The sequence below is a fragment of the Festucalex cinctus genome, chromosome 16 (genome assembly GCF_051991245.1).
Source record: "Festucalex cinctus isolate MCC-2025b chromosome 16, RoL_Fcin_1.0, whole genome shotgun sequence".
In the NCBI taxonomy this organism is placed as follows: Eukaryota; Metazoa; Chordata; class Actinopteri; order Syngnathiformes; family Syngnathidae; genus Festucalex; species Festucalex cinctus.
Window position 1 is genome coordinate 782,501 of NC_135426.1, and position 12,500 is coordinate 795,000.

Here is a 12,500-nt window from a genome sequence, read left to right on the forward strand (position 1 = left end):
ACTTCTCCTCATCGGACAGCAAAAAGCTGCTTTTCCAACAACATATTGACCGACCGACGCCTGGCCTTGCAAAACCAGAACACTTTTTTTCACGGGGAAAATTATGATTTCAATAAAACAGGAATGGAACAAACTCAACTTGGTTTCAAATGGGTCCTATTTTATGAAAAGAACCGATGACGAATTTGCGTCAGTTTGGAGCCGGAACGCCAAAAAAGCGAAACAAAATGGTTTAGTGCCAATCATGTGGGCAAGGAAATCAATCGACAATAAAGAAAAGAATAATAAGTGTCAATATTCCCACGGAAACGTCCTCAGTGCCAGCCTGTGCTCAGGTGACCCGACATGTGGAAGGGCGTGGAGGAGGCGGGGCCTCCTCGGACCCCGGCTGGCAGCTGAGGGGCGGTGGGCGGAGCCGGCCCTTGCTGAGTCTGTTGGGGAGGCGGAGGCGGCGGCGGCCGTTCGCTCTGCTGAAGGGACGCCGCGTAGGCGGACGGCGCCACCGACGGCTTGGCCAGCAACGTCGTCTGAAAGCCCGCCATGTTGGGAAAGTGGTGGGCGGCGCTGCCGCCGGAAGAAGGAGGAGGAGGCGGCGGCGGTGGCGGAGGCGGGGTGAGGGACAGTGGCGGCTGCTGCGCAGCGGCGGACTGACCCTGCGTCAGCACCATCTGCTGCACGGGGGCCGACTGCAGGTTGACGTGCAGCAGGGCGGGGCCGGACATGGGGTGCGGGGGCGGCGGCGGTGGGGGCGGAGCCGCCGAGGTCTGGTAGTGCACGCTGTGGGGAAGAGTCTGAGAAGCAGGCAGGTAGGAGGGCGAAACCGCCGATTTGAACCCGGGGAAGGGGCCCGCCGGCGAGGCAGTCTGAGCGGGGAAGTAGGTCGCGGAAGCGGGCGGTGCAGCTGCCGGCGGAAGAGGCGGGGGAGGCGGCGGCGGGGCGGCCTGCGAGTTGTACTGGACGAACGAAGGCACCGGCGGGGTTTGCTTTTGGGACTGGGAGGAGAAGGGCGCCCTCTGGCTGCGGTACGCCGAGCCCTGCGGTTGCACGTGGACCAAGCTGGGCCCCACCGGGTAGTGCGTGGCGGGAGAGGAGGGCGGCGGCGGCGGCGGCGGCTGCTGCTGCGGCTTGGTCGGGGTGACGGGCGCCGATTTGGACTTGATGGCCAGCTGCAGGCTCTGGTTAGCTACTCGAGGTAGAGCGTCACCGTTGTCTTCTTTCCAGCTTCCGGAGGACGCGAGTGCGGCGGGAGAGCCCGGCTGGGAGACAGCAACAACAACGGGCGTGTCAATCGCCTGGACATTCCATCCGTATCATCATTCATACGTCACCATTCCATAACGATACTAATCTATCAATTGATTATTGCCATTTCTTTAATACTAAAATTTTGAAAATACTCATTAGTAAACTTGTTCAGATAAGATTTGTATGAAAATGTATTTATTATGGGTGTCAAAATGATCCCGGTAACGTAAAGTACCTTTAACGGCATTCTTTTTATTAACGAGCGCTCCTTATTTGGAAATCCCCGAAGAGGGTTGGGGGACCATTTCTTCGATTTCTCCTAACCAGCATCACTCACTACTGGTTCGTTGGTTACAAAGCGCACCCAAGAACTTAACAAAATAAAAGCATTCAACGTCATTCAAAGGAGTCACTACACAATTTTGCAAGAATAAATGAAATCATAATGCATATATTTGTGGGGACTGGCATCAAGTTGTATTTTACCATTTTCAATATATGCACAAGTTTGCAAGTTAATTCATGTTAAAAATGAGATGGCTCTTAATATGAAAAAGAACACACCCATCTTGTCTGGTTCATTTACGGTAAAGTTGCATCATTTTACAATGTGCATCTGGATTGTACTTGAAAATGTAAACATTTTACATTGTGCAAAGGAGTTATTGAAACACAATTTAGCAGTAATACATTAAATATCATTGTATGTATTTGTAAGTTGTTTTCTTTTTTCTTATTTTCTTTTTTTACAATTTTAAAAAGGTGCAGAATTTTACAAGTTACTTTATTAAAAAAAAAAAGCTCTTAATATGAAAAGAAAAATGCAGCAAGCTGTCTTCCAAATGTCATGATGCCATCTAGTGACAGAAAAATGAGTGACACAAATCAGTCACACTCTGGGTTTTTTTACAGTACAGTACATATTTTTCATTTTAAAACAATTTTATGAATTGCTATGAAATTACTGTCTCAATGATAAAAAATGCAACCAAGTTTCTATTAGGTTGACATTTCTTCCCACTTTTATGTTTACAAGAGTATGAAAAATTAGGAAAAAAACATACTTAACATTGAATTGTAAATTTAGATATAAATTGAGATATAAAATGTGTGATTAATTTGCAATTGTGAGTTAACTTTTGAAATCATGGAATTAAAAATTGTAATCGACTGACACCTCTAGTATTGATTGATCTGAAACTTCAGGCTTATAAGTGTGATATTTACCAAACAATATGTTGTTTCATGTTTGAACAGCATTCAAATCAAATATGAAGGCTTCATGTTCCATTCATATCATATTCTTCCATGCGTAATGTGTACTGTAAATCGTAAGCACGTTTTGTTGAATATTTCCATCATAAATGGATGTTTACATATTGATCCGGCCGCATATCGAATCGATTTGAGAATTGCGCTCTGTGATATTGTGATATATTGCTGAATCAATTTTTTTTTTTTGGAATGTGAGTGCGGACTTACAGCATAAGTGTGGGGGTCTTTGGGGGTCTTTGTCTGAGGTCCAGGAGACGTGCAGTCCCTCGCCGTCGGTGTCTCTCCTCCCTCCGCTTCGCCATCTTCAACAATCAGACTGATATGATCAATGATGATATTGGAGAGTATGATTGTTGGGGTGGTCATGGTCACACCTGCGTCTTTGTCTTGACTGAGCAGCAACGCTCGTCGGTAGCTGCGCTCGCGGGCCTGCTCCACGGACGTGGACGATGTCCTGCGGAGAAAACATCCGTTAAGCAACGCCACACGCGTGATCCGACTGCCGTCGTGACATCACGTCAGCCTACCATTGGCCCTCTCCTCCTTCACGCTCGCCCACGTAGTCTGACTCGTCCGCGCCAGGCGCCTCCTTGCTCCTGCCGACACTCGCGGAGGAGGAATGAGGAGGAGGAGGAGGCGGAGGTGGCGGGGGAAAGGAGGAGTCGCTGCCGCTTTCCACGGCCAGCAGGGGGAAGGCGTCCACGCTCAAAGCGCACACGGGGGAGCCGCAGTCCATCTTGGAGCCGCTGCGGCGAGCTTCTCGCTGACGCTTGCGATATTCCAGCAGGGACACCTGAAACAAACACATGCATGCTGCTCACGAGTTTGCATTTTCAAAAATTCATCTCACTTTTAGTCCACTTTCAGTCACACTTGTTCGTTTCTGTCATACGTAGTCAACCTCATCCCGTTTTTACTTTGTCCATTTTTAATCAACTATAAAAGCATTTTAAGCATAAGCATTTTAGTCCAAGAAAACATCATTTTATCTCGTTTTAGTTAACAAAAACTGTCAATGTTTTAGTCAGGACAACCATTTCACCCTTGCATTTTTTGTCATCAGATTATGTTGACTATTTTGGATGTAAAACTATTTCATATCAAATTTTCTCTCATCTTTTGGATGAAAAACAACTTGACACACAATACCAACAAGTGGTTACTACGGCTCCATGCTATGTGCTCGTAAGGTAGCCAGATTATCATTATTGTTGGATGGTTATAGCTGTTGGATTCATGTTCTAACTATAATTTACTTTAAAAAACAAAAACAAAAAAAAACTTCTTTTTTTTTTTAAACCCTCTCTAACCTCCTGTCTGTCCCATGTGTTTTTGTAAGTTGCACTCGCTATCTATAAATTTGAAAAGAGGGTGGGTTACAAGATTTGACAAAATCATATCATTTTCCTCTCCTTTTTGTTTATGAACTAAAATATCCATAGATAGCGGTCCACTTTTCATGAAGTACATTTTGGTCTCATTTTTATTAGCGGATGAAAATGCATAATGATTTAGTCCCTATTATTGTTTATTAATGAGGGTTTTAGTTCAGTCTAGTCTAGTTTTTACAATGGCGTTTAAAAGGGCGGGGGCAATATTGTGAAAAAAAAAACGTAAAAAAAGAAATAAACTTAGAAATTATATTTCTACGTGGCATGAATAGCTGTGGTAAGTTTGGTTGTGGTGAAAAGTGTGTTGTTGAGGAAATTATTTTGATTTTGGAAATGAAGAGTCGTCACGCGCTGACCTTCTTCTTCTGCGGGGGGTTGTTGTGCGCGCAGGCTCCTCCCTCGTCGCCATTGAGCGAGCGCGACAAGCTGGCCGAGCCGGCGTCTTCGGCGCAGGGGTAGAAGAGTGGCCCCTGGCCTTCGGCAAAGAGCGGCTGGGCGGCTGCTGGCACTGCAGGTGGTGCGGCGGCAGCGTCGGGTCTAAAGGGCGCCTGCAGGGGCTCCAAGGTATGTGAGGGGGTGAGGTCCCTCAGGTTGGAGTTGACGGGAGAGAAGGTGAGGCCACCCGCTGCGCTTGGGCACCTCTCGGGACTTTTCATCCAGCCGCCGAAGGGGGACGAAGCGGAAGCGCACGTTTCCACACAGGACAAAGCCTCGCCGCCGCCGCCCTCCGCCGTCACACCGTCCGGCCGCTCCTCAACAATGTCGGCGGCGCACTCTGCAATGGGGGGCGGCTGCGGACTTTCTGCCATCTTGGGCTCAGGTGGGAGAGCGTCCGAGCTCGCTGCTCGGATGGATGGGGGCGGGATCAACGAAGGAGGACCGTCTGCCTGGTTGCCCGCCTCCAACAAATTCGCTTTCACGTCCGGCGAGCTCTCCGTCGAACATTCGCTCTGATCAAAACAACAAACGTCGTCTTTGTCATTTCAAGAATGATCCTGTCCAGCTTTCAAAGTGCCGACATCATCAAATTGTTGTTGATAAATGCTCAAAAGTAATCAAACAAATACACTCTTCCCTCATTTGTTGCAGGTTCATCTTTCGCTGCCTTGCAGATTTTTTTTACAGTGTGCTTTTTTCAGGGTTCTTGCAGGAATCACTCAGTGAAATTTTAGACCTTTTTTAGACTTTTTTTTTTTTTAGACCATTATGAATTTTTTTTTAGACCAACTTGACAACCGACGGAAGACCCCTAAAAAAAAAAGGGTGGGGGGGGGAGCACACATTTGATTCTCAAAACCATGTCAACTTGTATTGGTTTCAAACATGTCGAAGTGCACCAAAATCATACAACATATACAATAAACAATATTGACTATGACCAACCTGAGATGAACTTCAGTTCTCAAAACAATGTACACAACAATCACATACAACCTATTTTAAAAGGCTTTAATATTTTTTTTTAATTATTATTTTTATTACTATTTTAAACTTCCTTACATTTGCTGAATAATGTTTTAATATTGTCAATGTATGTTCTTTCTAGTAAATTTTGTACCCTATTTTTATTTACTCTTCTTCCTCTCAATGTTAACTACTGTTTGATGATGCTTATGTGCTCAATGTTAACTACTGTTTGATGATGCTTATGTGTTGCCTTTCCTTGCGTAAAGCACATTGAGTTGCCTTGTGTATGAAATATCCATCCATCCATTTTCTTGACCGCTTATTCCTCATAAGGGTCGCGGGGGGAGCTGGCGCCCATCTCAGCTGGCTCTGGGCCGTAGGCGGGGGACACCCTGGACTGGTTGCCAGCCAATCGCACGGCGCAGTGCTATACAAATAAACTTGCCTTGCCTATACAACCATATTCGCGCCCAAAGTCCCCAACTTTATATATTTTTTGTAAACTTTGCAACGGCCGGCTACCTCATCCAACCTGCTGGAAAAGTCGGGAATTTCGAGCCATTTCTTGTTGAACTGGCATTTACCCATTTTCTTACCACACTCTCTGTTCAGACAAGCAAACTGCAATATCTTGGCGGAAAGTCGGGAACGTAAACTTGAAATGTATGTTACCCGGTAGTGGACAGAGTGCCAAGCCACCTAATTAATGTTACATTCACACAAATAGCGAAGGGGCTTTTTAAGCCTGTGATCAGATCACTCTTAGATTAGCGCTTGTTACTTTCAATGAGTTTCTTGCCTGGTTAAATAAAGGAAATGACAAAAACAAGTTTCGATTAGCTTTACTCGCTAGCGATTCATTGCCGGAGCTGTACAGTGTGTTCACACCTCTGGACGCGGCCGCTTCATTGACATTCGCACACACCGGAGAGAGGGGCTTTGCTTTGCTTCACTTATTGCAACCTACTTACATTATGGCAAACGTCCTCTCAGAAAAAAAAAGAAAAAAGTTTCAGCATTGCAATTAACTGGCCACCACTGTGCTAATGATGCTTTGGCTAATATCAATAGTGATGTCTTCTGTTGTTTTGGTACACAGTTCAACAAATGTAACAAAAACAAAAAAGTGAATACATTGCCAACCCAGGTCTGCCAAGTTCGTCGTTCACCACCCTGCCCGTTTCTTTGTTTTTGTCCCGGTAGTGTTAGCTTAACATGTTGAGCTCGGGATGTCCGCAGACAGCAATAACGATAATTCCTCCCCCTCCTGTTGTCTTATCTCGCGGCAAAACAAGCCGCGGCGCGTCACATCTCACCAAACATCTCATTTGCACCGCCCCACGTACCTTCGTTCCCGCCCGCCTGAACTACATTGAACTACAATGCAAACGCACCCCATCAAATGTCTCCTTCACTTTGAGAACGCAAATATTAGAAACAATGCAACACGCACATTTTTTTGTTCTTTTTCTTTCTTCCTACAGAGCAGACGCTTCTCGGAATGTAAGGAGCAGATATAAGAATTTTAGACTTCGGTAAATTAAATTTTAGACCTAGGATGAAAATATGGCTGTTTTTTTTAAGACATTTTAGGCCTAAAATTTAACTTTCTGAATTTTAGACTATTTAAGACTTTTTTTTTTTTTTTTTTAAAGACCCCGCGGGAACCCATCCATCCATCCATTTTCTTTACCGCTTATTGCTCACAAGGGTCGCGGGGGCTGCTGGCGCCTATCTCAGCTAGCTCTGGGCAGTAGGCGGGGGACAACCTGGACTGGTTGCCAACCAATCGCAGGGCACACAGAGACGAACAACCATCCACACTCACACGCACACCTAGGGACAATTCGGAGCGGCCAATTAACCTGCCATGCATGTCTTTGGAATGTGGGAGGAGACCGGAGTACCCGGAGAAGACCCACGCGGGCACGGGGAGAACATGCAAACTCCACCCAGGAAGGTCCGAGCCTGGACTCGAACCGGAGACCTCAGAACTGGGAAGCGGACGTGCTAACCACTCGACTACCGTGCCGCCCGCGGGAACCCTGTTTTTAAAAAATAATAATAATTTCAACAGCTTTTTGGTTTGTTTATTTTTTTGGTCTTTGTGCAGCCATATCTCTCTCTCTCTCCCTCAACATACGGACATCCGTGGATTCATCTCAACAAGACCTTTCCAACAATGTCGGTCCCGTTGCTCCATGACATTGCATTTCGATATATACTGTGCTGTATAACAAGTAGATAAAAAACAAACAAAGAAACAAAAAATTTGACCAAAAAACAAACGAACAAAAAAAAAAAAAAAAAAAATCAATGAAAAAAAATATATACTGTGCTGTAGGGGTGTTAAAAAAAATCGATTCGGCGATATATCGCGATACTACATCGCGCGATTCTCGAATCGATTCAATAATCGGCAGAATCGATTTTTTTTTTTTTTAGGATTCACACCTTGAGCATGGAAGAATGTTATATGAACGGAACATTAAGCCTTAATATTTTATTTTAATGCTGTTCAAACATGAAACAGATTACAACCTCTATAAGACTGAAATTTCAGATAAATAAATAATACATTTTCATATAAATCTTACACTCTACATGCTTACTGATTAGTATTTTCTAAATTTGAATGAAAAAAAATCGCAACAATCGACTTATAAATTCGTATCGGGATTAATCGGTATCGAATCGAATCGTGACCTGTGAATCGTGATACGAATCGAATCGTCAGGTACTAGGCAATTCACACCCCTACTGTGCTGTATAATAATTAAAAAAAACCCAAAACAAATATACTTTTTATGGAAAAAATGACTGTAAATGAAAAAACAGATAAGATGAATGAAAAAGCATTTATAATAAAGCAAACCAAAACGAAAAAACATAATAAACAACGAAAAAAATATATGTATAATTAACAGGAATTTTTCTTTTGAAAAAAAACCGAATGGGGATTTCCATAATCACGGGTAGTTTTTGGAAGGTAAGAAGGAGGGAAGACTGTAAATGGAGGTTTAAGTCATTTACCTCGTGGGGTGCGCTAAGTGTTTGCGTTGGGGTGCCGGCAAAATGCTCCGCTGCGGCGGGCTCGTCGGTTCGGGGCCGCGGCGGCGTTGCCGTCGGCGCGCACGTCTCCGATTGGTCGGCCCGGGTGGGCGTGGCGCAAGGGGAGGCGTACGGTGTGGAGCTCTCCGACATGCACGTGTCCAGGGGGCTCAAGCGGCGCTTTTTCAAAGGCGTCGGCAACTCTGAAACAACAAAACATACGTCAGACATACGTACGTTAGCGTGTTTGTTTGTTTGTTTTTTGTGGGGGGGGGCGATGCGTGCGATGAGTGAGTGATTATGGCCGGTAATTATTACCAGGCAGTGAACATGAGCCGTTGTAGGGGAGGGGGCTTTCCAAGTCTCCGTTCACAGAGGGACTGAGGGGACCCTCGCTGGGCATGACCAGACCGGGTCGTCGGGCCGGACTGGTGGAGCCTTCCTCTTCAAGCGCCTGCTTTAACCAGCGCTAAAGCAGAAAAAAAGAAGATTGACACCAAGATGACAGACAACCAGACAAGATATCCACAAATAAATTCATCACATTCCGTTCAAGTTTGCCTTCAAGTCGATTACAAATGCATTTTTTTCCCTGATGACTGTTTATTATTAACCAGTTCAGTCATCATTTTCCAAAGTCAAAACAGATGTTTGCACAATGTCTTATCGTGATTCAGGCTTATTATCTATCTATCCACTTTCTTGACCGCTTACTCCTCACAAGGGTCCTGGGGGGTGCTGGAGCCTATCCCATATATTTAGGCAGTAGGCGGGGTACACCCTAAACTGGTTGCCAGCCAATCGCAGCAGGGTTATTAGTTTTGGAATTTTTCCTTTCAGTTTGTTTTGATTTCATTTTGTTTTTTAAATGTAGTTAGTTTTAATTAGTTTTCAGGGTGGTTCTGTTAGTTTTTATTAGTTGTAGTTATTTGATAAATGCTTAGTTTTAGTTAGTTTCAGTATTAGTTTTAGTTTAATGTGCATTACTTGTGCGCCATATTTCAAAAACAGCATGGGAGCAACGTCATCTTAAGGTGCTTTTCTATTGGCTGCTGCAAGATATCACTTTTGTGTGAGACACGTTCAAACGTCCTTATTCCGGTTATTATCAAAATAAATCGACTGAAAATCATATTTTAAATCATCCCCAAAGGCTCATGCATTCAATTCATTACCAAAGAGGAAAACAAAGGACATTTTTGCTATAAAATTATCATTCGTTAGTTTTGTACACATAAAATGTAGTTTCAGTTAGTTTTCAATTTTAAAAAGCATTTTCATTTTTATTTCAATTGTTTTTTTTTATTTTTTTTATTTTTGTTTTTTTTGTTAGTTTTAGTAAACTCAAAACCTTGTTGTGATTCAACACAGAAGATAATTATTTTATAGAAGGATTGAAGGAGGAGGGCTGGAGGTGGTTGACTGGTTAGCACGTCCGCCTCCCAGTTCTGAGGACTCGGGTTCGAGTCCAGGCTCCGACCTTCCTGGGTGGTAGGGCTGGGTATTGCCTCCAACCTCACGATACGATACGTATCACGATGCAGGGGTCATGATACGATACGTATCGAGATACATATGCATCCCAATACATGATCTTGAAGGCAATACATATCCTGATATTTTACATTAATTTACTTGCATTTTCTAATAACAGTCATATGTATACCTAAAGGATATGTTTATATGCTGGATGACAGAAATGTTTTTTGCTAGTAGCACTTCTGGTTTACCACCAAGCGGCATGCCTGGTCTAGCAAGGATCAGTTTTCACAGACACACCGGGAACATTTATTAATAGGCATGAGCCGATATGAGCAAAAATATCCAAGTATTAAAATTACAGCTCTAAAATGTGTTTATTTGAAATATTTGGGAAAATGAAAACAGCAGTTTTTCATGTAACACATACTATTTTGTTTTTCTAAACAAAATATAGGAAAATTGGTACATTAAGACACACGCCAGGTTAAGTTTATAAGTAAATAAATGTTGATATTCTTCCTCTGCTTTCATTTTTCTTAGCCAGACACAGTGTCCAATCACTGGTGAGCTATTTTTGCATTAATTGAAGTCAATTAACTTCAAAGACGCTGCTGGTTTTTATTTTTTTAGGTACAATGCAAGCTGCAAAGGCAAACGTTAACTGCCTATTTAAACTTAACAAGCAATATCGATTCTGACGCCTGCGTATCGATACGTGTATTGTAATGAGGCTCGCAACAATATATTGCCGTATCGATTTTTTCAGCACACCCCAACTGGGTGGAGCATGCATGTTCTCCCCGTGCCTGCGTGGGTCTTCTCCGGGTACTCCAGTCTCCTCCCACATTCCAAAGACATGCATGGCAGGTTAATTGGGCGCTCCGAATTGTCCCTAGGTGTGCTTGTGCATGTGGATGGTTGTTCGTCTCTGTGCGCCCTGCGATTGACTGGCAACCAGTTCAGGGTGTACCCCGCCCACTGCTCAAAGCCAGCTGAGATAGGCTCCAGCACGCAACAGGATGAAGGAGGACAGAAATGAGTCAAGAATGACTGATATGTTGCCATGAGAGGATTTGGACTATTTTCCATTCAAACGATGCTGGGCTTGTGAAAAAGAGTCAGATCGATTTGTTGCGCGCACCTTCTTGCAGGATCCGGTGGTGGGCGGCGTTTCGGGCAGTTCTCTGGAGCGCCGCCTGCCGGCGGGGGCGCCGGTCGCGGCGGCGGCGGCAGGGCTGCGGTTGGCCAGGAAGGGTGATGAGAATCGGACGTAGTGCTTAGGCGTGCTGTACACCTGCGGCGAGCAGGTCAGGCCCGGAAGGGCGTTGAGCTGCGTGGCCAGGACTTCGGGGTCGCTGCTTATCCGTAGCGGACGCTCCGGCGCCGGCTCCGGGGTGCGCGCCGACGAACCGTCCGGCGGCTTCTCGCCCGCCCACTCGCTGACAAAGTGCTGCGGACGACACAAAACCAATGAGTGCCCGCCCACCCGCAGCAATTCAAAACGGCCACATACCTTTTTGCTTTTGAAACTTCTGCTCCCGGTCCGGTTTCGCTCAGGCGCTGGCGAATGGCTGTGCGGGGGGCTGGCATCCGGCAGCTGGGCGGCAAGCGCCGCCTCGGGCTCCGGTGCGCCGGGCGGCAGCTCCCCTTCCGGCGCTTCGGCGCTCACAGGCTCAACAGGCTCCAGCGGAGAGCCGGGTGCCAAGTCGGAGCAGGTGCTGATGGTTCGAGCTCGCCGCCGCTGCTGGCCGATGTGCGTGCGGTTCCTGGAGAAGCTTTTTCGGTTCCGCGCGCCTTTCAGCTTCGCTGGCTTCAAGCCCGCCTCCTCTTTAACCTCCACCAGAGGCGGCTACAAACACGCGACAAGGATGCAAAATGAGAAAAGGAAGCAAATGTGCCGTGCTTGCAATCGTTGAGCCCATTTCAAATCCACTTCAAAAAGTAGTCACATGCAATTTTCAATCGTGTAACTTCTCGTCAGAGACCAATAGGATTTTTCCAGGACCGATATGGATACTGTTTATTTGTAGGCCGATAACCGATATTTAAAGCTGATATCAATTTACAGAAAAAGAGAAAATATTGGAGTTAAAAAAAAATCTCTCTATATATTCTTAGAATAAAAAGGTCAGCAGCAGCTGTCTTTACAACATCCCTGTGCCAACAATAAACAAAGAATAGACAGCTTTGTTGAAAAATGACAACAAAAATTGCAGGGAACTTCCACAATCATCAGCAAGTGTTAAGCAAGGTTTTCTACTGTAAATGAAGTTTTCAAAAATTTAAAAATCATTTTTCATTTTATTATTAGTGGAAATTGAAATAAATCCATCAATGAAAAGTTCCCCGTATCTTGTAGAGAAATGTGTCTTTATTTTCAATCAAACAAAAAAGGCATTTGCAACCAAAAAAAAACAAAAAACAAAAATTCAGTCAAACAAAAAAGGGATTTGAAACTTAAAAAAATATTTGCAAACAAAAAAACAAATTGCAAATAAAATGAATGGATATGTATTTAAAAAAAAAAAAAACTCCAGACTTTTGATAAGCAATTCTGCTTTGGGGTTGTGAATCTGTTTTGCAAAAGTTACCTTTTTTTTTTTAAATAAAAATCCATTATTTTTGTTTGCAATTTGTTTTTTTGTTTTA

At 44.5% G+C, this 12,500-nt stretch overlaps 1 protein-coding gene across 4 annotated transcripts in view; it reads right to left on the reverse strand.

Moving 5' to 3' along the window:
- Nucleotides 1-12,500, reverse strand: part of kmt2e (lysine (K)-specific methyltransferase 2E) — a 73,130-nt gene that overhangs the window by 792 nt on the left and 59,838 nt on the right. For all 4 annotated transcript variants that reach the window (XM_077498906.1, XM_077498903.1, XM_077498905.1 and 1 more), the window contains 9 exons: nt 11,365-11,700; nt 10,993-11,301; nt 8,688-8,838; nt 8,352-8,572; nt 4,268-4,861; nt 3,048-3,313; nt 2,895-2,974; nt 2,728-2,822; nt 1-1,256 (listed from right to left, as the gene is read on the reverse strand). The exon at nt 1-1,256 is cut by the window's left edge and continues 792 nt beyond it. In XM_077498906.1, the coding sequence (XP_077355032.1) occupies nt 315-1,256; nt 2,728-2,822; nt 2,895-2,974; nt 3,048-3,313; nt 4,268-4,861; nt 8,352-8,572; nt 8,688-8,838; nt 10,993-11,301; nt 11,365-11,700 (2,994 nt within the window). In that variant the 3' untranslated portion in view covers nt 1-314. The remainder of the gene's footprint in view (nt 1,257-2,727; nt 2,823-2,894; nt 2,975-3,047; nt 3,314-4,267; nt 4,862-8,351; nt 8,573-8,687; nt 8,839-10,992; nt 11,302-11,364; nt 11,701-12,500) is intronic.